Source organism: Brachionichthys hirsutus, chromosome 17 (genome assembly GCF_040956055.1).
Source record: "Brachionichthys hirsutus isolate HB-005 chromosome 17, CSIRO-AGI_Bhir_v1, whole genome shotgun sequence".
NCBI classification, from domain to species: Eukaryota; Metazoa; Chordata; class Actinopteri; order Lophiiformes; family Brachionichthyidae; genus Brachionichthys; species Brachionichthys hirsutus.
Window position 1 is genome coordinate 9,480,538 of NC_090913.1, and position 23,235 is coordinate 9,503,772.

The 23,235-nt window shown below is 43.0% G+C and overlaps 1 protein-coding gene across 1 annotated transcript in view; it reads left to right on the top strand.

Annotated features, from left to right (window-relative positions):
- Positions 1 to 23,235, top strand: part of cntln (centlein, centrosomal protein) — a 62,455-nt gene that overhangs the window by 30,502 nt on the left and 8,718 nt on the right. Inside the window, exons 15-26 of the mRNA XM_068751343.1 lie at positions 915 to 1,015; positions 3,192 to 3,289; positions 4,102 to 4,592; positions 7,375 to 7,456; positions 9,152 to 9,218; positions 9,555 to 9,817; positions 12,956 to 13,156; positions 14,438 to 14,535; positions 17,152 to 17,278; positions 17,466 to 17,603; positions 18,377 to 18,562; positions 22,257 to 22,454. Coding sequence (XP_068607444.1) covers positions 915 to 1,015; positions 3,192 to 3,289; positions 4,102 to 4,592; positions 7,375 to 7,456; positions 9,152 to 9,218; positions 9,555 to 9,817; positions 12,956 to 13,156; positions 14,438 to 14,535; positions 17,152 to 17,278; positions 17,466 to 17,603; positions 18,377 to 18,562; positions 22,257 to 22,454 — 2,050 coding nt within the window. The remainder of the gene's footprint in view (positions 1 to 914; positions 1,016 to 3,191; positions 3,290 to 4,101; positions 4,593 to 7,374; positions 7,457 to 9,151; positions 9,219 to 9,554; positions 9,818 to 12,955; positions 13,157 to 14,437; positions 14,536 to 17,151; positions 17,279 to 17,465; positions 17,604 to 18,376; positions 18,563 to 22,256; positions 22,455 to 23,235) is intronic.

A 23,235-nucleotide genomic window follows, 5' to 3' on the forward strand; every position in this document is an offset into this window, starting at 1 on the left:
GTGGTCAGCCATTAGACCAGTCCTCTACTAGACTGTAGGCTAAAAAAGCTAATTACTTTGCTTCCCCCGTACACTGGTGATAACTTTTCCAAAGTCAATTTCTTGGCATATGCTTGGAAAAAAAAATCTCTTGGTTGATTGTGCGAAATGAGATTGGTCAAAAGAGGTATCTATCTTGAGTTAATTGCCATTATGCTTGTCATACTGGAGCCATACATCCTGTGTTACTCCTAAATTGTTTCAGAGCATACTACGCATAATGCAACCGACTGAACACCTTAGGAAGTCAGTCAGAAGGAAGACCTACTGTTGTAATGAGGTTTACTCGGGGAAGAATGCCACTATAGTAAGAGCTTGTTTCTGGTGTTTTTCTCTGTGGAGCAGAGGGGAGGGGAGGGGAATTCGGCGTGTGTTTCAGGTATGTTGTCTCCGTGGACCTCTGTGTATCCTCAGTAGACTTCAGTTGGGGTCCTAATAATAACTTGAAAGTGCAAAGTCTCGAGCATGGCTCCACATAATTAGCCTTTAGCAGGAATCAAGCTAATTGCAGAGAGGTAATTGTGCCACACTTTCCAGCCTGTTACAGAATCGTACGCAGACGCACACTTTACTTCCCTACCTTAGCTTTTCATGTTCCATGTCACTTTGATTTCCAGATAAATAAATAAAAAAAACATTTTAATTAGTTGATTTCTCCAACATGCTGGCTTTTCTGCTGGGGAGAGAAAAAGCCGGTGTGGTAAGTTTAAAATGATAAAGGTTTTCTGATGTAATTCAAACCACATTAGAATCCAGAGAGATATTTGTGGAGATTTAAAAAGATACTCATTATACCATACAATGCTTGTTTATTCTATTCATATCTGAAGAAGAGTAGATTTGAATTTACTGTGTGAAACTGTGTTCATATTTAGAGCCAGCTTGGAGGAGGAGATGGATGTGCTGCGAGTCCAGGCTGCAATGGACCGGGCCACGGTGAAGGAGCTGCGTCTGTGTCTCGACGCTGAACATCAAGGTGAACCTTATATTGGTTTTACTGGTTTTTAGCCAGGCATATAAATCACCATTTCATGTCTTCAGTATTTTTTTTTAATTATTATTTTCTGGTTTCACAATATTTAGCTTAAACTGAATTAATCCCTGAATTACAATGGATACGTTACACAAGGATGTTGCCACAGGCTTAAAGTACAAAGGTAAAAGCAATTGAAGTATCACCTGTAATGGGAAAATAGACATGTTTAACATGACAGCATCTTGAAGCTATCCTCTTACCTCTGGGCCATGTGCATTAGTGAACAGAATTAATAAGACAACTCCCAGTGGGATGAATGAGACAACTCAATTAAGACTTGATCAACTCTTTACAAATTGATTGGTAGATCAAGTGGCATTCATCTTGTCTGCATATATTATTCCCAAGATAAAGTGAACATCACATTTAATCCAATCTTCAACCTTTTGCCAGACACTGACCAACACAGTCGCTGCCCTTAATTAACTAGTTCGATAACAAGGCTGTCTTGGATCACTTTAATTTTCCTCACATCCAATCTTTGTGTCTGTTGGAGGTGCACAGATGTGATTTAAAGTGAAGAATGTCACTAATGAAAATAGTGGATCTTCTCTGCTTGACAGTGTAGTCAAGAGTGGTTGAAGATCATGCTCTTCGTAAGGACATATAACACTTTAAATAATGTCAGACAAATTACCACTTAAATGTAAATTTATTTTTATACCGTTCAAAAATGTTGCATGCCTTTGTTTAATGTTTAATTAAAAAAAGAAAGTGTGGCTTTTGCAGGTTTGTTTTAGTTTATAATATTTAGCATTTTTATTTAAAGGCAATGGTGAATAAATGTAACATTATTAAAAGAATTGGAAACTTTCACAAACCTTAGACTGCGGAGGACCTCTGTGACCCAATCAAAGGGGCGGAGCATTGAAGCGCTGATGCCGGGATCACACTAACGAAAGACAGCAGATGAAAGGAGCGGGGGCCTTTGTGCTGCAGCCCATGAGGAGGCCTGGGAGGCACGTTAATATATGCCGTCGTGACTAGGGAGCCACCGTGTCTTCTTATCAAGGTAGTGCTGAGGTGCCAAGTCCCAGGCCACCAGTGCTGCAGCTGGATAATTATCCCCCAACCTGGTTGTGTATCCAGCGAACCCGGCAGCCCTCCTGTCCTGTTTGGGGCTATGGTTGATTGAATGTGACATGCTGGGGAGACAAAAGAGCAGGCTAATTTAAAGTAACAAACTTCCTTGGGCAAAGCATCAAATGCAAAGCAAGGTAGCAGAAGCACCTTGAAACATTAATACTCTTTCTGTGGTGTCTTCTTCCAACTCACTCTCCAGAAGATCAACTGGCCTGAAAAATCAAGGTTGGGAATATTGAATGTTTCCAGTCTCATTGTGCAAATCATTTTGTTGGTCTTGTTATCAATGATTAACAGGAGATAATGAAAGACAGAAAGTCTCGTGTTGGTTCGTGTCTCATTGAGCGGAGAAAATCTTGTTTCATCTGCAGGTGTATACTTGATGGCAAAGAGCGACGCCGAGGCTAATTGAATTGCGCGTGCACACGTGAATATGTGTGCATTGGATCCGTAGGCACTGTGACTCCTGGTAGCATTCTATTGTTATTGTGATGTTCTCTGTAGCAGTTATCATAAAGCCTAAATCATGTGTTTGCCAAGGCCACTATTGAAATGCTCCAAACAAAGCTGCATGCTAGTCTGCAGAGATTAGTTATCCTCTGGGAGAACATAGTGGACTACAAAGCAGTGCAGCCTGGGGCTGTGTGTTCACATGGGATTTCAGCACTTCTCAACATTTGTTTAAGATCCCCAGAGAGAGGTTGCATCTACTTAGCATGTGTTAGTGTGTGTGCGCTTTTCAGTGCTGTTTCCACGTGGACCAGCGAATAAAGCGAGAGAAAAAGATTTTAGAGTCGGGGATGAAATAGCACTGCAAATTCAAGTCACCACAAAAATAGCATTGGTGATTCTGTGTTCCCTCTGATTTGATTGACAAACGGATAAAAAAAAAAAATGGAAACTGGACCTTAATAGGGAAATTAGAGTTTAGTAATGCTAATTGGATTAATGTACCCTTTTTATTATTCTTTTGATTGAGCATCTTGACTTTGACACCTCGTATCACAATAATAAGCTTTTGTTCCCTTTACAGAATTGCTTCACAAAGTGGTGGAGGAGCGTCAGGTCAAAAGCAGCACTCCGAGAAAGCTTTCTATTTCTTCAAAGCGAATGGAACAGTCATTTAAAAAGGTACAGCAAAATGCCACCACTAAGTGTTCTTTGTCATTCCCAATGAAAGAAAACCGACAGAGCTGTATCTAAAGCACAATTCCAATTTGGAAGAATGACTCAGAAATGCTTTCAGTCTTTGGAGGAATGGACATGTCGCCGTTTCACGGTTAAAATAAAAATAAGTTAACATCCACAAATAACTTTAATCACTGTAGTGGGTAGATAACTGTAGTTATGCCAGAAAACGGTAGACAATTTGGCATACATTTTGTATCAGTCAGTCAATAAGTTGCAAGTGTTTCCACACGCATGCTTTTAAACTTCTGGTTGCATGTGTCTACATGCTGCCCCCCCCCCCCCTCCCTTTCTTCCTTCATGGCAGTAAATCATCAAGAGCGGGGGTAAGCGTCTAATTTTGTTTGAAAGGTACCAGGTTTCACCAGCGGGCAGGGTGAGAGCCGAATAAAAGGAAAGAGTTGCCTGGAGGCACAAACCCAGCAGGCGTCCACACGTCTCTTAAAGAGTCTCCACCAAAGGTCTTACAAATAGACTAAGTGCTTTTGGATGCTACCTAGTTGGGTGATCAGGGCGAGGTGGTGCCACTCCGATGTCCATGGCCTCGCCAGGTTGGGGAGTGCTGCTCCACTGATTGGTTCAGTCATGCATATAACATGTGGGGAAAACCCACTGTGTGCTCCACACGGGTACAAATCAGGAACTGACCTATCTCGCCCAAAAAAATGATTTACTCGGAATGTTTTATTGTGAAAACAACAATATGAGGAGAAAACAAATTGTATCACTGAGAGACATATTTCTGATTCCTTTAGATTGAACAGCTGGAGCGGAGGATGATGTCCCTGGAAGAAGAGACAGAGAGGCTCAGGGAAGAGAAAGATATGCTTCTTGAAACCAAGGCAGAATTGGCTAACAACTGCTGCAGACTCAAAGCCACCCTGGATCACCTGCAAGCCCAAGAAGCCGTCAGTGAAGGGGCAGCCCAGGTCCAAGCAGAGCGGCATCATCGCGAGATTCTGGCTGTGGAGGCCCGACTGGCTGCCTCTCGGAAAGAGACGACCAGGCTTCAACAGCAGTTGCTGAAACTGAGGCAGGAGCTCGGGATCCTCAGAGCAGCCAGGGACTTCTATAAGAACAGGAAAGCCAGCAACGTCAGCAGTAGGGCAACGTTTAAAACAAGAAGACTCAGAGCTCCGGTACATCGGCAAAGCCACGGAACGGCCAGCCCCGCCCAAACCACGAGCTGGAAAAGCCACAACCAGAGTCCAGCAAAGGACGAGTGGGAGGACATGAGTGTAGACAGGTAATTATAAATACACACAAACATACAGGTGTTCTTATTGCCTAATGCATCATATTTTTAGATGTTTTTAGTGCAGAGGTTTGGCTGGCCGAATAGTGTGGGTGCATTTCGTCATCTGTCTCGTTGATATTCAGGAGCCAAAAGAAGAATGCAAGAAGGAATGATAGAGAGAAGGGAAGAGGAGGGGTAAACTACTGTCAGATCCTTTTTGAAATATCCTGGGACGCCTTGCTTGGAGCTTATTGACTGAAATTTGCATGCAGATGTAGCCACCTCTCCACACAAAGTTGAACCAATGCCAGAAAAGCCCAGGGATAAGGGGGCCGCCAAAGTCTTGATACCTTGCAGTGATAACATTTTCATGCGCTAGTCATGCTACCCCGAAATTGACAGTTTGGCAGTTTGATTTAATTTACTGGTCCTTTGCATATTCACTAAACCCCCCTTGACAGCGCTAAGGATCCCCTCCTGCAATTGCCATGCCCCCCTTCCCATCTTCTCCACTCTCACGCATGCACGCAAACACACATGCAAAAACATACATGGAGGAGAATCCCAACTTGCATATAGTCATGTTCGTTATCTTGAGGCATGCAAATTCACAAATGTGTGTGTGCAATTCTTGTTTCCGCCATCCGTCCCTTAGCACCCTTCCAAGACACACACACACACACACACACACGTGCACCCTCACACAGAGACACATTTCCTTTCGGTCTTAACCCACCTTCCTCTTTTCTCCCCTCTTAATTTGGTTAGATAAATTTTAAATGACCCTGCTCGGCTGAGTACCAGATGTCTAAAAGCTGTTTATCTCCCTATAAATTTATGCAAAAAAGCCACTGAGCTACCTTTGGATGAGTGACGGTCAAATATATTTGATTTCAAACACTCAGAGCTATCACTGATATTTATTTCCCTTCACCTTCTCTACCTAATCCTTGTCTCTGTCTACTCTCTTTTTTTCGCTCAGATCGACTAACTCTCTTGTGCAGCTAATTCCCCAAAATCTAATCCACCCCCCCATCTCTGCCCACATGAGGCCTTTTAACAGGGACTGGATGCAGCTATGCCCTGCTTTCCTAATGCCTCTCCGTGTGGCTAATAAGCAGCAGTCTAATATACGCTTTACCTGTGAGGAGGATCTAAGATGGATTTGTGAAGGAGGAGTCTAAGCTGAGATGTTTTCTTATTTAAGCAGCTGTCTACTGATTTGTAAGTGTAAAGCCTTTTGTCTTTTCTTTTACATTGGTCTTCAACAATATGCTCATGGCCATAGTTTTCCTGCATGGAGGAGTTTGGGGTCAAAACAGTGCTAAATAAAGACATCAGAATCATTAAGGCCATTGCCAATTCTTTGTTTTATTCCCCTCCGTTTTATCGCTGCTTTTGTCTTCCTCTCACAAGTTTTGAGTTGCTGGGAACTTCTGAGCATTTTGAGCACATCAGCAGTTTTGGTAAGGAGCAGGGCAGGATGAGTGCAGTTTGTCATGTATAATATCACAGGCAAACGTATTGCGTTGTGGTATTTGTAGAAATGAATGAACGACATTACAGAGTTGTCTTGGCGCAACGAGTCCTGGGCTGGCTTCCACGCCGTCGGGCATCGAGGCTGTTTTACACCTGGCATTAGCGTGCTGTTTACAGCCGTCATTAGAATTCATCTCTTCGTGCACCTTTGAGCGACCACTTGTGATCAGATTTCACTTCGCCACTTTATATGCAAATGAACACGCCCATCTTTTGCGAGTTTGCAAAGACCAAATTTGTTTTTGCTTCTGACCCGAGTTTGATCAATTTAATCTGTTAAACCAAAAATGAGACAAGAATTGGTTTGGAAAAGATGCAAGAGAGCAGAGGGTGTTCCGTCATTAATGGGGGGGGGGGGGAATAACTTTTGTTGAAGCTAGATTTCCCCCAGTGTCTTTTCCATGATTATTATAGATTCATTTTTGACAGATGGTTTAATTTAGTATAATTTATTTTATGTTATCTTAAAAGGTTAAATAAAATGTATTATCTTTGCTGAAATGGGAGACTGCCGGTCTGGTATTAGTTAGCTAATGGGACGGCTACCTGCATGGCTATCTGACGTGGAAGGCCATAGCAATGATTCATTTATTATAATCTGAGATTAGTTCAGAATGTAGTTTCCTTGTCTCACCACCATGAGACAGGTAGAAATTTTCATTTGCACTCGACAAGTCTCTGTGCCGCCGCCCCCCCGACCAGGTTTAACCCTAACTAGCCTCTAGCCTCTAGCCTTGTCATGTTCCAGTAGATCCTCTGTGGTCTTTACCTTCGCTGTTTCTCCCTAGCCCCACCTTAATAACCCGCCAGCGTAAATGTCACTGACTTCCACCTTCACGTCAAAGGTCACTGTCAATAAACCGGTGTGTGTGTGTTTGTATGTGTGTGTGTGTCTCTGGAAGCCCTTACCGTGTGTCCATCAGTTGCGGCTTTGCCTTGGCTCCATTCAGCCGTGCCTCTCACACACGTCTGTCACACACTGAGGGCTAATGAAGGCCACAGCCGCTCTCATACATGTTGATGCATTCACCATCGGCATCAGACACTTCATTTACACCCACATTTACACTTCCAGCTCAGAAATTGGATGGGACATTGATTTTCTGTTGGTGAAATGCACATATTTTTTCTTGATGTCAACTAAATCAACCATTAAAGGTAAATTGGATGTGTGTCCAGTGGTGGTACTTTCAGAACCAGGGCTGCTGGTTCAACTTCTGGCCTGTAATAACCCATCTCACTTTTGTTACAGTGACAGTGGAGAAGAATACACAGACAGCCTCAACAGCGCGCGTGCAGGGACGACGTCTTACAGGCAACATGCTAAGAGAAAGGTTTGTCTGCCGCTGTCTTTTAAGAAAGGAATATACCTCCAGTCAGATCAGAAGTGATGTAACACCAAAGCAAAAGAAGACGCTGTATTCATGGCCGATGAAAAATGTCTTCGTTATCCTTAAATTATTTATATGTGCTGTTTTTCTGTTTCACAGTGTAATATTCAGCATTGTAATTAATGTTTGTATATTAAGGAGGATTTTTTTTTTAATAAATCAAAATAGCAAGCACATTTAAATGATTAGGAAGCTATGGACAGTCAGTTAGAATTAATTATCGCTTTATTGATATTGAAAATGACGTCTAGGACACGTTTCATTTTGCCTTGTGAAGTAATTTAAGAAACTTGCTCGTTACTAAAATGTCCACTGTGTGGATACAGATTTGTTCTGACAGTGTTAATGCTGGTTAGATTTATATTTTCTTATATATTTATATTACGTTTGTAGAGAATGTGTATAAATTCATGTTTTCCAATGCAACTCCTAGCACTCCGCCACTACCATCACCTTATAAATACCAATCTGTTGAAACATTGGTGATTTATTGAAGCGTTATTTTAGCATCAGAGATGCAAGCGTGCATCTATCTTCCCTTCAACATTTTTTTGCCCTAAAAGCAAAGTAGTCAGTCATCTTCACCAGTCTCTATTGATTTTTATGGCATCAATCAACAAATAAATAAGTATGAGTGTTCCTCCAACTATTTGTGAGCGAGCTGGTCGACTCTCTGACTTCAGTGGCCACTCCCTTTGCTCTTAGATTCACAATTTTATTTTTTTATTTTTTTGCCGTGATCCGTTGGTGCTCCCTCATTTCCTTTTCCTCTCTGCACCCTGAAATCAATAGCCTTGGACCCTTGCTCTTGTCCACATCAAACCACTTCGTGGCAGGACATGGCAGCTCCAAACCCCAGGGAGATATGTCCGTCAAGAAGAGAGGAAAGATGGGGACCTTTACAGATATCCTGTCTGTCTCTCCTTCTTCTCATCTGCTTTTCCGGAAGGTGGAGAATAAGAGAGGGTTGTTGTTGTACATGTAGCCAAGGGGCTTTCGGGGGCCTTCCTCTCAGATCCCCTTTAGTTTCCTCATTCCAGATCTGTTAAACGTGCCCATGAGGTACTCCTAAACTCCTAGCTATGACAGCCCCGGCCCTTCATGACGTGCTGTGTCACAAACCAAAGGGTTTTGTTTCCTTTCTCTTCTATGCAAGGCGCCATGTGATCAAACCTGTCATTGATCAAATCCTACCTGACCCCATATACCGAGGAAACAGGCAGTGATGAAGGAGGGAGTGGGGGTGGATGGGGAAGGGGTGCTCTTTGATGTCACTACAAACGATGGAGCATTTGGGAGATGTCACACACACACACACACACACACACACACCTATGAGTGCGCTCAACCCACTCACTGTAGGAGTGAATCAGGGCTTTCAGGCTTTGATTGAATCAAGGCGTCATTTGCAAGCATCAGGAGTTATATCCGTGCCGAGGAGCGTTCGGGTTGGTGTCAGCTGAACACGCTCAGGTGAATTATTAAAGCTCCGGCTGATTTGTCTTGTCGTGTTAGGCTGAGAGAACTCCCTGTGATCAGTGTCATTATGAGCCGAGTTTCAGAAGCACAACATGTCAACCAGTTGTGTTACATTTAACAGCTGCGTTTCATCTCTGCCTGACTTCTCTCTTCTTTCAGTCCTACAGGTCTTCAGTGGTCTCAAACTCAGAACCTAACAGGAAGCTGCCTGCTATTCAGGCACAAGGTAGCACAAGTTTTTTTCTTTTCTTTTACGTGCCAATGGAAAAACTGCAAAAACCTAATCCACTGTTAATCGTAACAGATAGAACACTCGATGTGTGAAAATGCTGCTGATCAAAAACAAGTATTTAAGAAGATACAAGCTTTGTTGTTTGTCTTTGCTTGCATTATTTTTTTTAATGTTTTTTCTTCAGAACTTGACACTCCTGAATTGGTTATAAATGGAAAATGTTAATCATCCCAGTTTTCACTTGTTACCTCTCAGCAGTAGCTTCAAAAAATGGACTTGTTCTGTGCGTTTGTCAACTCTGAGGCGCTTGCGTGTACTTCCTCCTGTTAGACGATGAACAGTACGAGCCCTGGGAACGAAGAGGAGAGAAAAGGAGGTGGAGGAGGAAGGAGATGCTAATGAAAACCCAGCACTGCTCCTCCTCTTCTCTGCAGCAGCGCGTAGAGTCCCTACAGCGTCACGTTGACATACTGCGACGTGCCAGGAAAGATGCTGTGCTTTCAGCCAGAGAGCTGCGAAGGGCCAACGAGGAGATCGCGGCGCAGCTGAACTCCCTCACCGAAAAACTCGGCGGTAGCAAGCAACTCACGCAAGTAACTTTGGGAGGGGGGGGGGTAACATAATAAATAAAGGGGAAAGGCAGTTTTAAGTGTTCGGAAGCTTCTGATTTTTCTTTGTCTTACTTTTTGTGGTTATTTAATATTTGCTGGGGGGCTGAGAGAGCAGCAGTAGCAGGTCCTTTGCCCTTATCATGCTTAATAAGTGTGGCTGACAGGCCTACCCTCGCCCGTGGAGGTCAAGAAGAGATGAGAGGAAAATCTTTTTTTTTTTCTGACTCTGTTGCTTTTCTTGTCCCTCTGAATGTTTTCGCCAGTTTTCGTCCACCACACTCTGTGTCACTAGTGGGTCCAGCGCTCCCAACACACGCACACAAATACACACAATGTGTTTTTCTGAGAATCCACTGCCACATGCCCATTTAGTTATTTAGTACCTGCCTCCAGGTAGGAAACTGAGACTTGATGTACACTATAAATGAAACACGAAGCACTTTTGCCCTAAACAGCACCTTTCCTGTCAGGGCCTGTCTGTGCACACAAATACACGCGTGCACACACACCAACACAAAGACAGACACGGTCGTTAATCCAGCAGGCAGGAGACTTCTTTTGGAAAATCCAGACAGCGAAGGCTCACTGGTTTCCTGATTAGGCACATAAATCTGTATCTACTGTACCAAATAGCCCAGATGCCATATATGGGATATGTACAAGCAGGTCAGAGGGCAGTACTCATAGTTTTGCCGCATAGGAAGGGGCCCTTGTGCGCCCACCCAGGCATCTGATTGCTAAGGCCCAACGAGACCTTAGACTCAGACACAGCAGCAAATGTGTACACAAACACACACTGTTGTGTGAATGAGTGGAGCGAGAGAGACAGAGTTGTTGTCTCCCTGTTTGTTTCCTCTTTCCTCCTGCAGTTTTAATGACACTCCACCAGAGAAAGTTGGAGTTGACTGTCTGGCCAAAGCAGGTCTTTGTGCCCTCCCTGCAAAGGGCAAGAGGTGATGGACATTGGGCTCGTTGCAGCCGGTCCTGGCCAACTCTCCAACTCAAACTCTTCTTCGTAATTGGCTTAGGACAGGCTCCACAGGGGCCATCATGTGAGAAGTAGCATGGCAGTTTCACAGAAACTGGATTGTGTTGCACTGTCTCTTCTGTCTTTCCCTTCTTGTCTTTTCCATTATTTCCTTTTCATTAAGTTTTTTTTTTTTTTTACATAACCTGTTTTTTTCTCGTTTTTGCTGTACAATTCTGTGTTTGTATTATTTTTTTTATTGTGACATTATTTTTATCTTAACTGATCCATCAGTATATTAATTATGATAAAAGTTATTAAAATTAGCCGTTTTCATTTTTTTAAAGAAAAACACCTAACCCACAAGTTGTTTTAAAATCATCATTATCTGAGCAGCGATGTTTCCTCTCTGACTTTAAGTGACGTTGGCATAATCTTGGGTTGGCCATCATAATATCCAAGCAAATAATTGCCAAAAGTAAGAAAATACCGAATCAAAGTTTGAGGAAACTGGAACTATCCCTTAGAGTTGCATAAGAAGCTAAAATAAATTTTAAAAAAGCAGGTTGGCAGGTTAAGCATGGTCTAATTCTGCTAAATGTAGCTGCTGAAGAAATGGGCTCGACATGCATATCATCCCAAACGCAGGATCACTCGGTTGTTTGGATTATCTACCTCGCTCAGTCAGTGCCTCCCTGGGTAAAATGCTGAGACAGCACCTCCAAAACCTCCTATTCCATTCTGTCCTTTGTGTATAGTGTCCTGCTCTTGTCTATCATGGACGGTGCTGGGATTATATCAGGATTAGGGACATGTCAAAGACATGACTGACTAAACCTGAAACATGGCAGATATTTAAAAAACTTTTGGACACATTCTGTAAAATCTTTCTATTTGTGACTTTCTGTTCTCTTCTTCTATGCTTTTGTTTATGTGGCAATTTCAGCATCTTTCATTCCCTTGTTTGTGGCTGCTTATTATTACATATCACTTGGAACAGCATCAGGGAAAGAGAGAGAGGTGTCCTCTCATCCAGCCTAATGGACAACAAGTGCAGCAGTCGTATCGGAGTCATCTCCCACCAGGTCTGAAAGCGGCCCGTAAAATAAAAGCCTGTCTTACAGGAAGTGTCATCAATGGCGCTCTTAATTCATGCACCACTGCAGCTGGATCCTCACTTTTGCTTCTCTACTCTTCCCTCGCCTCATTTTCCCTCTATCGCACCCTCCCTACGGATACCGTATGCGTGTCTTCAACAGAGCAGAGGTAACCTAAAACAAGAGGAATTCTATTAAAAGGTGTCAGCCAGCAACTAGATATCAATAACCTCCATGTATGCAGAGCAGAGAGCAAACCCTTGGGACTCTGCGGTTTTGTGTGTGCGTGTGTGTGTCTTGATACATGTCGCATCACTTCCTCCACGTGTGTAGGATACATCTTTGTGTATCATGTCTCCTATTTGTGCCATTACGCATTCTTGATGTTTGAAATGATACCACATCAGCTAATTGTGGCAAGTATTGAACTAGCGATGTGTTTCTGCCTCATATTTTCTTAATAAGTAGGCACAAAGCTTTTCTTTTTAAACTCCACTGCACAGATGTGGTTAAACGAGTTCACCTCAGTTGCTTTTGTTTATGATCACATACATTGTGCATTATACATGATCGAGTGGTGCCATTATCGTTCATCACACTAAACCCAACCACTCACCAAATGCTGAGCTCCCTCTGTGCCGCCGTGATCTCTGATTCCGCGGGATGGCTTCATTATGCGTGCCAACCGCAATGAGAATTAGGCCCTGTTGACCAGGCAGCAGCATAATCTGTTTCCTATTTAGCATAAAAAAGGACATGTTTTTTCACATCTGAGATGTTAAAGCAGACAGTCATGTAATGAGAGATTGATATAAAGTCTTCTCAGTCTTTTCTTGAGGCCATGATTACATTTTTGTATTGTAAAGCAGAGCAAGTCAAAGAGTCAAACTTTGTTAATAACGGGTTATTTTTGCAATCTTCCATTGGCTTTTTAACTTTTTGTTTTCTTCTAAGTATCATTTTCTATGCTATAATGACAGGAAGTAGAATATAAGTTTTTGTGGTATCATCAGCAGTAGCCTAGAACACCAATTCTGTCTGCCTCTCAATCTACAGAAGCTGACCTCTGACCTAGCTGGTATGGAACAGCAGAAAAAGATTCTTCAGCTGGAGCTGGAGCAGTGGAGGCAACTCAGATTCCCCCAGCAAATTGCAAATGCAGAGTGCAACTGCCAGGGCAAGACCATGCCCACCCCAACTATGCCTGCCCCCGATATGCTGGGTGCTGAGGTCAAACAACTTCAAGCTAAACTTAAGGTTAGTAGTTTTACGTTGTGAGTAGAATTCTGGGGGTTTTGCAATGGCTTCAGGCGTTGTCTTATTATGAAATTGTATTCTAATTCTAATTGGATGCTGAGCATCATGTTAATCAAGTTAATACTGCCATCAATAGCAAGGAAACTTAATGCTCTTTGACTCAAAAGTGACATTATTGTTTGGATGTACAGGAAAGTTGACGGGCAGAATAAGAAGCTATGGATTTGTCTGCCATTTTTGCTAATTTAATATGCAGTATCAAACTGCCTACCAGTGTTGGAATACACAAGCATTTTATTTTTTAGTTGGAGAAACATTTCCCTGGTATTTTATCAATACATAGATATTTATTAGTCATTTTAGTATCTCACTTTTTTTTTTTTTTTGTGCTGCCTGTAGTCCTTGAGGATTTTTAAAGTATGAAGAAACTCGTCTTAAAAGTGTTACTTTCAAATCATGCAGTTGGGGGGGGGGGGGGAATAAGAAATTCCTGAACCTATAAATTTACACTCAGCATCACCTGAAATTGCATGTGATTTCGCCATAAATTAGCATTTTTTATAATTCGATCTTATTATAGAGTAGCTGTCAAAAAGATGAGGACTAGCAGCGGAGACGTGCCCTACATCATAGGGAATAAAATGCGAGTGGTACCACCGCATTATCACCTCTCCACCGCCGGCTCATCAGTGTCACCAAGCAGATTGTTGCTGTCGTTACGCACAGCTGAGACAGTCATGTCAGGTGACAGTAAAAGGGAGAGGCAAGTGATGAACTGGGGGGGGGGGGGTGCTGCATGCACTGAGTTAGCACATTGTCAAAAGCTTGTACTGATCTGATATAGATCCCACAGGAGACGCTGGGCCCTTTTCACCAAAAGTGAACATGCACGTTCAAATATCTGTCAGTTTTATGATCAGAAGCAAACCTGTCATCAGGAGGCGTCAGGCAGGGGCACAGCATAAGGGATAATAGTAATAAAACCAAGAGATTAAAAGCAGTCATTTAGTTCATTTCATGTTTGCTGCTTTACTAAATCCCATCAAGATATAAATTGTTATTTTTCTTAATTGCTCCCCGTATCTCAGCCACTTTGAAAAGCACTGCTCTCCTCTTAACCTCTTTTAGCACCTTCCACCCTCCCGCTGTAACTATAATGAGGAGGCATGCTGTGCCTGACCTGTCATCAGCCATGTTGTGAAAGCCTAACCCCCACCCCCTATCACACACACTAAAACACATTAATAAACACACTCTTTGTGCCCCCCCCCCCCCCCCCAGAGTGCGAGCTCGGAGGTCACAAGGCAGGTGGCGGCTAACAAAGCCCTGCGAGGCCAAATCCAGGAGAAGGAGGACAAGCTCCGCCAGCTGCAGGACAAGTTAGTTTCACACCTTCATTAGTTCTTTCTCTTTGTGCTCCCTTCTTTAATTTGCCCTCCACTGCAGCTTTTAATTGTCTCTTTTTTTTTTTCCTGTGCGCATCCTTCTCTCTTTGTCTCTCGGTCTCCCCGTGTCTCCGTCCGTTTGCCGATTCTCTGCAGCTCTCATCTGCAGTGTTAGATTCCACCATGTGGCTGCACTGTCTGCTGCACTCCGCTTGCGCATGCCTCTCCTCCATGTGAATGATATGTGAAATTATGTTTGTTCTCATTATTGAGCAAATAAAAACGACTGAAGACATTAGTGTGCATGTGCATGTGCGTGTGGGTGTCTTCTGTGTCATGTGGTGTGGTGCTACTTACGTGGGCAGCTGATGTGGAATGCTGATCAAAGCAGCGTATTGATTGTTTGTCTACCTCAGGAGAGACTTTTGGCCCATGACACTAAAACCCACACAGCATCACTCTGGCCTGTGGGGCCACAAGCCCTAATGAGTTACATGGTTCACCTACTGGAGCAGTCGCCACATTGCACGGTCTCAATGTATAGCCATAAACAAGTCACTCAGGGAAACGGTCGATATTCGAACAGTTCTGAGAGGCATATTTTATCATTCTGCATTAGGATCTCATCCTTGAACTGTGAGGAAGGTACAAAGAACAAATCGGCTTTCCTCTGTCTTGTTCTCTTTGTCGAGTACGCTGTGTCCTCCTGCTTGCCATTCTCAATAATGCATCCAGGGCATGTGTACAATCACAGTGGGTATGTGTTTGTGTGCGACCAAAGCATAGCGGATCACAGCTCGACAGTGTGAGCATCCCTAAGCTGACTTTCTATGACAGCCTCGGCCTCTTGTCACACACTCGCTCGCGCACAAATACGGAACCCGCCATCTCCTTCCAAGCCTACCTCTCCACTTGCCTCCATGGAGGGACCCCTTCTCAGAATGAAAGACATGTCTAGACGTCTCTGAAATATACATCTCGGCACACGCACAGGGAGCAAGGCTGCTTCGCCTTAAAGAAGAGACGGAGGGGGGGAAAAAAAGAAATGAATTTCAAAGTATACCGGCATGTCCTCAGTCAATATCCGGCACTATGGCCCTGCCTTATTTATGAAGCTGCTTCTTTCATCTTTAGGCCTGTTGTCTATCGGCCACATGAAACATCTAACCCACAATTCATTCTTAACATGCAGAAATGCTCCCTCTTACACTCACACTTCTACCTACTGCTGTTAGCATTACGATACATACATGTTTGATTAACAATATTGCATGGAACAAAGGGATACAATAAAAAGCGTGTGGGTGATTGGGAAATAGTTTGAGGCTCTCTTTCCACTAACACTCATAAATAGAGATCACACACTCCGGCAGCAGTGCCGTGTATCCCTCATTCTTTTTTATCCTTTATTCTTTTTGGTTTGCTGAAGAAGGGAACATCTAAAATGAATGTTGTCGGTCTAATTGCCATTAGCATTGGGGCAGAGGGAGTCGCTGGGGCTCTTATTGCTCCTCTCTGTCTTTAAGTCAACACTAGACAGTCATCTGAAAGGTTCAATATGGGTTTTCTCATTAATGGCCAAATCCGTCGGGTAACCAGCCAGTGTGCCCCCCCCCCCCCCCCAAGACCCCAGGCTAGTCTCCTCTTTCATTTCATTTAATGTCACTCCAATAGGACAAGCTCACATTTATTTAGCCAGTCTGCCCTCAGGCATTCATCCACCTAGGGATATAGGGACATTTACTTACATGAAGCATTTTGCCATGGAGGTGCGTCTTCTGTTTATTTCAAATGCACAAGCCATGATGTGTGTGGGAGCTAAGAGATTCATTTTAAATTTTAAAAAAAGAAGCCAAAACCACTTTAATGAAGTCCTTAAGATCTTTATTCTATTTGTTCAAATTCCCCTCGATGTAGAAAAGTATGAGAAATTTCCAATAATGGTCTTTTATCAGAACAAAATAAAGCACAATAAATATACAGAGCCCATTTAACACAAGGCCTTGCTATAATACGGCAGTGGGATTATTAAGCATGTTTGAAACAGTTAAGACATCATTAATCTACAACACAGAAACCTTTGCCTGTCTTTAGGGAAGCGCTGCCAGCACAGCACACAAACAAGCAACATTTATTTGGGGCGAATTCCCTTTATAATCAGCTTTTCCAAAGCCCCCCCCCCCCCCCCCCCTGATATATTTTTAATGTGTGACAGGTGTAATGCCAAGCTGAAAATAATAAACACTTAAACACTGATTACGGTCTTTCCAGTCGTGTCACTGCTGATTCAAAATGGCATTTTTCAAAAAGGACTCCCCCCGTCACACTTAGTGTGACATTCCCCACCAGAGTACTTGATCTAATATGCCAGTTGGAATTACACATGCATCCTTGTTTCACCCCATCCGCTCACCCAAACAGCATGCCGGTGTATGTAGTTGTCATAATGAGCTGTCAGGCCTGATGCACTGCACAGGGACACTGCCTGTGCCAGATGTGAGTGTGTGTCTGTGTGCGGTCTAGTAACAGCATTTAGATGTTGCATCTGTGTCGTCGTCCCCCCCCCCCCCCCCCCCCGTGTGCCATGATGGGAATAATGTGAACTTCCAGGTCGAGCCACGCAGAGAGAGACGTGAACATGAAAAGACACCTGGTGGAGGATTTGAAGACCAGACTGAAGTTCCTACAGGAGACGGAGAAAAGTTACCGAGGACAGGTGGAGGACCTGGAGAAGAAGGTACGCATAGTGTATCGCAGATCGAATCAAGATGTGCTCTAACTCCTCTGATGCACTTTATTAGAAAGACAAATAAAGTTAGGTACTTTAGAATATTTGCTTTTTCAATTAAGAGACGCTCCATCATAACAATGCATCATAATTTATATTTTCCTCCTCGGTTTTGTTTCGTTCTTCAACTCTGCAGGTTAAGACTTTATCAGAGGAGGCCACCAACAGGAAGGCCCTCATTGAATCTATGAAGAGGAGATTAAATGTTGCAACTGCAGAAAAAAGCCAGTATGAAGCCTCCTGTACAAAACTGAAGGAGGACCTGGAAAAAAAGGTAGGAGTTGTATAGAGTAAGTATAGTGGAAAGAGTCTATTAATGAATCATTACGCCACCCAGTAATGTAACTATAGCAAATCCAATGCTGCCTCTTTTCATGACGGTGGTGTGTGAGTGAATTACAATCCAGAATTGCAGTTCAGGTTTCCATATTACAAAAAGATTCTTGCATAACGTTGCTTTAGGAATGTTTTTTTTTTACGATAACAGCATCTTCGAAGTAATCGTAGTGGTATTTGGAGAAACTAGGCAGAACTCAGAGTGCAAATTAATTCACTTTCTCAGATATGTCATTGAATCTAAAAATAATTGTTTGCCTCATATGTGATTCCTTTACCGTGAAATCTTACCCCTAGCATTTGGAATCAGCCTTATCTATGAAGTAAAAATCTTGTATTGTCCCTGTCCTCTAAAGAAAGATGCTAAAGAAGCCTTGGGAATAAATCTGAATCCAAATGAAGATTTAAATTCTCAAACAAATTGTAAGGGATTTCACACCAGATTAAACTCTTACTCTGCAAAAATGTCATCAGAATTCATTCATGATTTTGAGTAATTTCTGGCAATGATGTGTTTTATTATTCTTTGCTCTCAGTCCATCTTTTCTTAATATCCCCAGATTAGACGCTTCGTATTCGAAGTCGGAGCGTTTTGAATTCAATCACGAAAATGTCCACGAATGTCTCGGAGGCTGATGCAGATTTGTTATTTTTACAACACGACCAGATTGTTGCCAGCTGAGCGGTTCTGCCTGCTGCTTGTCTTTACAGGAACAGCGCATACATACCTTGCAGGCTCGCGTGGGAGCCGGTGAGCAGGCATTGGCTGCGTTGGAACAGACAGCCACAGAGCAAATGGAGGGATTGACCCAGCAGAGCTCCCATGCATTGGACAGGCTTCAGAGACAGCTCGGTCAGGCCTCCGCCCAGCTGGAGCAACTTCATTCTTTTATCAAGGTACTTTAATAAAGGGGCAAGGGACCGACACTCATTGGGCCGGGGGGGGGGGTGCCCCATCAAATCATCTAACTCATTGTATATCTGTACGATATGAATATGAATTATTGACATTGTGTGGGTGAACCACCTGCAGTGTTAGGTGTTAGGGGTCTGCTGCATTTTAATTAAGCGTGGGTATTGTTCAGATATTATTGACACCGATACCAGTGATCACCAATACTTAGCCGTACTTTTTGCAGTGCTTAACCTCCACGACATAGCCGAAAAAATAAACGCATGAAAAGATGTGGTTGTTGGGAACTACAGCAGAAGATTATTATCACCTCTATTATAATAATATTAGCAACCATAGATAGGACAAACTTAGTTATCAGGTTGTTAGGACAGCTTGCACTGAGTTCATTCATTCGCCCGGTGTTTAGGTGGGACAGCTTTGAAAGCTGCAGGACAGACTTGGAAAAAGGTGTTTGAAGGTGAACTGGGGGAGTCTGGATGAGTTCTAATCACAGATCTGGAGAATATATATATATTTTTTTTCCTTTGAGGTTTACCCTGGGGACACAAAACTCATGCAATTATGTTCAAAGTGATAGTTGTTGAGACATGCACTCCTAGTTGGGGCCTGGAGATCATTTGTGACTGTCAAAACACCAAAGAACTCATTGATAGCAGGTAGAGATCAAGACACCAGAGGAGATGTAGCATCAGTGGATGTCAAAGCTGAGGCTCCCATGTGATAGCTTTTTTCTGTTGGATGATATCATAGCATAATCCATCCAGTTTACCTTTATTGAAGATTTGGAGGGATTCACAGCCTTACCAGAGATGCCATTATTAGGCCCGAGCGCCTATCCTAGTATATTTCTGCTTTTCTTTTCAATGTATAGACAGATGCAGGCAGCGACTGTGAGAATACTCTCTGCCCAATGGGAATAGATCTTATTGTCTTTCCTAATCCATCAAGTATGTTTGAGTGTCTGTCAGTTTGCATGTGTCTGGTAAAGACTGTCCATCACCTTTGTTGAGCTGACATCTGTCTATCAGGGGAAATGGTCTTCGCAGAGATAGATAGTGGTGGCGTGTATATTCGCACACACATAAATCAAGTCGCACATAATGGCTACAGTTTACTGCCAATTTTCAGAAGTCAGAAATAGCAGAATTGCTGCCTTCCTATGGCTAGCTTGTGGCTATGTTTTATGTTCTGCTCCTTTTATTCTGGTTTACCTCTGATTTATTTCACATCTCGTACTTTATCCCCCCCCATTGTCACATTTGTTTAGTGAAAGGGGCACATAAGCAGGCAATCTACATGTAAACTACAAATAGAAACTGCATTACATATGTGTAAACATGCATAGACGTACAGTTCACATCTGTATAATGCCTCCTCCATTCCCATAACCCTAGGCTGGTGGGGCCACTGTATTGTTGTTGAGGATTCACATCATTGTTTGTCTCCCCCCTGGCTACTGTGATTCCCTATTAGAACACCAAGCCCTTTGATTGGACTGCCTGACGTCCGGAAGAGATTTACTCTTGTCGTGTATTGATCAGTACCGGAGGGCTGCACATGTGTCTGTCTGTGTGTGTGTGTGTGTAGATGTGTCTGTGTGTCTTTATGAGCTAGTTTATTTTTTTTTCTTTGTAGCTGAATGTGCTCTATGTGCGTATTTGTTTGTGGAGATTTTTCTTTATTGTATGCCAGCAAACCTTTTTGGCCCCTGAACATGCCCCAGGCTGTAAGCGCTGCTGTTGAACTGCTAAACAGTGGCCCTGCATGCAGTGACTGCTTCTCCACACACACACACAGACGCACACGCTGAGCATTGTACTCTTGAAAATATTTCAAGAGTACTTTTTGGCTTGTCATCCCTGTTCGGTATTATTTTTTTTAGAGATGGTTACATAATTGGACATCTTTTTAAATTTTGTTGGGTGTTACAGCCTTCAATTACAGCTGTTATACATCAGCGCATGTATAATCTAGCTAAATTACAGTCTGATTGAGGTTTGTGAATGTCCATTTGTGTCTTCATGTGTGTGTGAAGAGGTTTAGCAGTAGCTAGTTATTAAAGAGGATATCTTTTCGCTGCTCATTTGATCCCCATCTGCCTGCCCTAATCTTTGCTCTGCCTAAATTGCCCCTCTGGCAACAGTGATCGTGGTTCTCACCGAACAAACTCGCACTTGTGCGTGTGTGTGCCTTTGTATGTCTGTGTGTAAGCGTTTGCATATCCCCCTTCCACCCTTAGTCTCATCCTGGATTATTTCACATGCAGGGTTTAGGTTAAGCGACAGTGAATATCTATTAGGCTGTAAATAAAGGCAGAAGGCTGTTTGTCAATGAGCTGTGTAGCTCTCAGGTCAGAGCTAAAGCTGCTTTCATTCATCATAAAGCAGACAATAGTTCTGATTTTGGTCGTCGTCTTCATCTCCTATGAAACTGGATCAGAGATTCTTTTTAATCTAACGGTTAGATTAACTGTACGATCAGAGTTTTGCATGTATATTTATATCTAATTTTCTTAGTGTAACCCTTATTTTAATCTGCATGGGCTTCCTATAATGTCATCCTGTTGGCTGTCTTGACTTTATTACCTGAGCCCTGTTTCTATGTCTTTTCCTTTTTTATTTTATTATTTAATGATGCTATTATACACATAACTCCAGCTGCAAGCCTCCGCCCCCACACCGAGCACTCTCCTATGAGAATCGGCACTGCTTCGTAAAGTGCAGCTGATCCACCTGTGTGAAATTAAAAGAAAGGAGTTGATGCGTTTGCCACCGTCCAACAGTGTTCATGTGCGATTACTCTTTTTATTAAAGTGCACCGTTGTTTTTGCATGCTTGTGTATGTGTGCACTTGCCAAACTTCTTGCTCGCTCGTTTATTTTGTGTAAATTCCAAGAGCTAGTTGCACGGTGTGGCTCTTTTGATTGTTTTCTTGTGTACGATGAGTTCTCCTGTCTCTAGTTTTCCCTCATCTGACCATCTATTCCAAGGTCAGCTTTTCAGCAGGCTTACAGGGGAATGATACAGAAGATTATTGCCTCAATCAATAAGCTCAAAATGAAGCAAAGGGGAGTCTACTTTATTGACTTTCTCGTGTACAGTGGCAGTTTTAACATTTAATTGTCTCTCTGTATTTAGAGCAAACGCCCATTTAGCGCCCGACAACTGTGCCATCCCCAAGCCTTGCTCATCTCTCTGGCTGTTCACACCGGCACCATTTAAAACGGATCCTCGCAGGCTAATTATCAACGGTGTTATGTTGCCCTGCTGTACTCTGAGACATTCAGAGAGCAAATAAATAAATGAGTGCCTGTACCTTTAGTATCCCTCTGTCTTTTTCTCTCAGATGCATGATTCTCTGCCTGTGGAGATTTAAGCAAAACTTTGGGTGCATTTGGTATCAAAGCTGTGTTCCCTGAGCTTTCAATCAACACAGCAACAACCCCTCAGGTCCGCATTCCTACAAGGGAGCTTGAGGCGAAACCGAAGAGAATCTGAGTGTGTCAAACTCAATATTCCTCTATAATGTACTAGGCCTCTTTGGCGCATGCTTGATCAATTTCATTTATTTATCTGCCAGCCAAGTGCTATCCCTCTTGTTTTTCTATATCCATTTCATCATCCTCCTTCTCTTTTTTTAATATATATACATTCCTACTTCTCCTCCCCCCTTCAGGCCCTGGCCAGTGAAATACTTTTAGATGTTCAAGAGGTCAAGCAGCAGTTGATGAAGATCGAGAGGTTGAGGCAGGCCAGTGCCGTGGCAGCAAAGGGCGGCCTCTCAGCCAAGTCTATGATCAAAGCCAAGTCCATCGCTGCCTCCATCCTCAATATGTCAGAGAATGATCTAGCAGACATAATGGACACTGACCAGGTAAGGCCAAAGGACAAATCGATCAACGCTTTATACAATAACTAACTTTAAGGTCTATGTCGAGTGAAATATTATGCCCAGAACACCCAACATACCTATAATAGATTCTGTGCTGCGTAAAGCCAAAAAGTTTTCTGGGGGGTTTTTTGAATAGCGATTGCACCAGAGGCCTGGGAAGAACATCATATCGTCAATAACCGCTCGTAGCTTTGAGCGCTTTCAGTGTCGATTGACACAGGGAGCGCCCGTAACTTTGGCCTATCCTGTGGCAACAAATACTGTAGAATGGTTCAGCTGCAGAGGGGCGGAAATTGGGAGAAACAAAACTTCTAAGTTCATTTCATCTGTATCTAACATTATTTAGCCTTACAACTGATCTCTGCTTCTGACTGACCTTTTATTGATGGGATAATATTTTGGCAATTAAGGCAAGACACTGAGGCCTAGAAATAAGAAGTCTGGAAGCTGCAATGCGTTAGAGAAGGAGGTGGCTTCATGTTCATGGTGTTCTTGAACTTGTCAAGACCTGCACTACCTGTCTGCGTTAGTAGAGTCTTCCTATAATGAAAGCAGTCGTTAAAATGACTATCCTAGGTTTCCACTCACAGTCTCGGGTTTAACGTTCTTTTCTATCTTGGTGGGCTTTCCTCTCTCTCTCTCTTCCCAGCCACGTCATCAATTAGCAACCCACATTTTACAATCAACCTTCCACCTCTGGGGACTTCCTCTCATCTATCACAAGATGAGAGAGGGCACACCAGGCACTTGCCTCACACTTGAA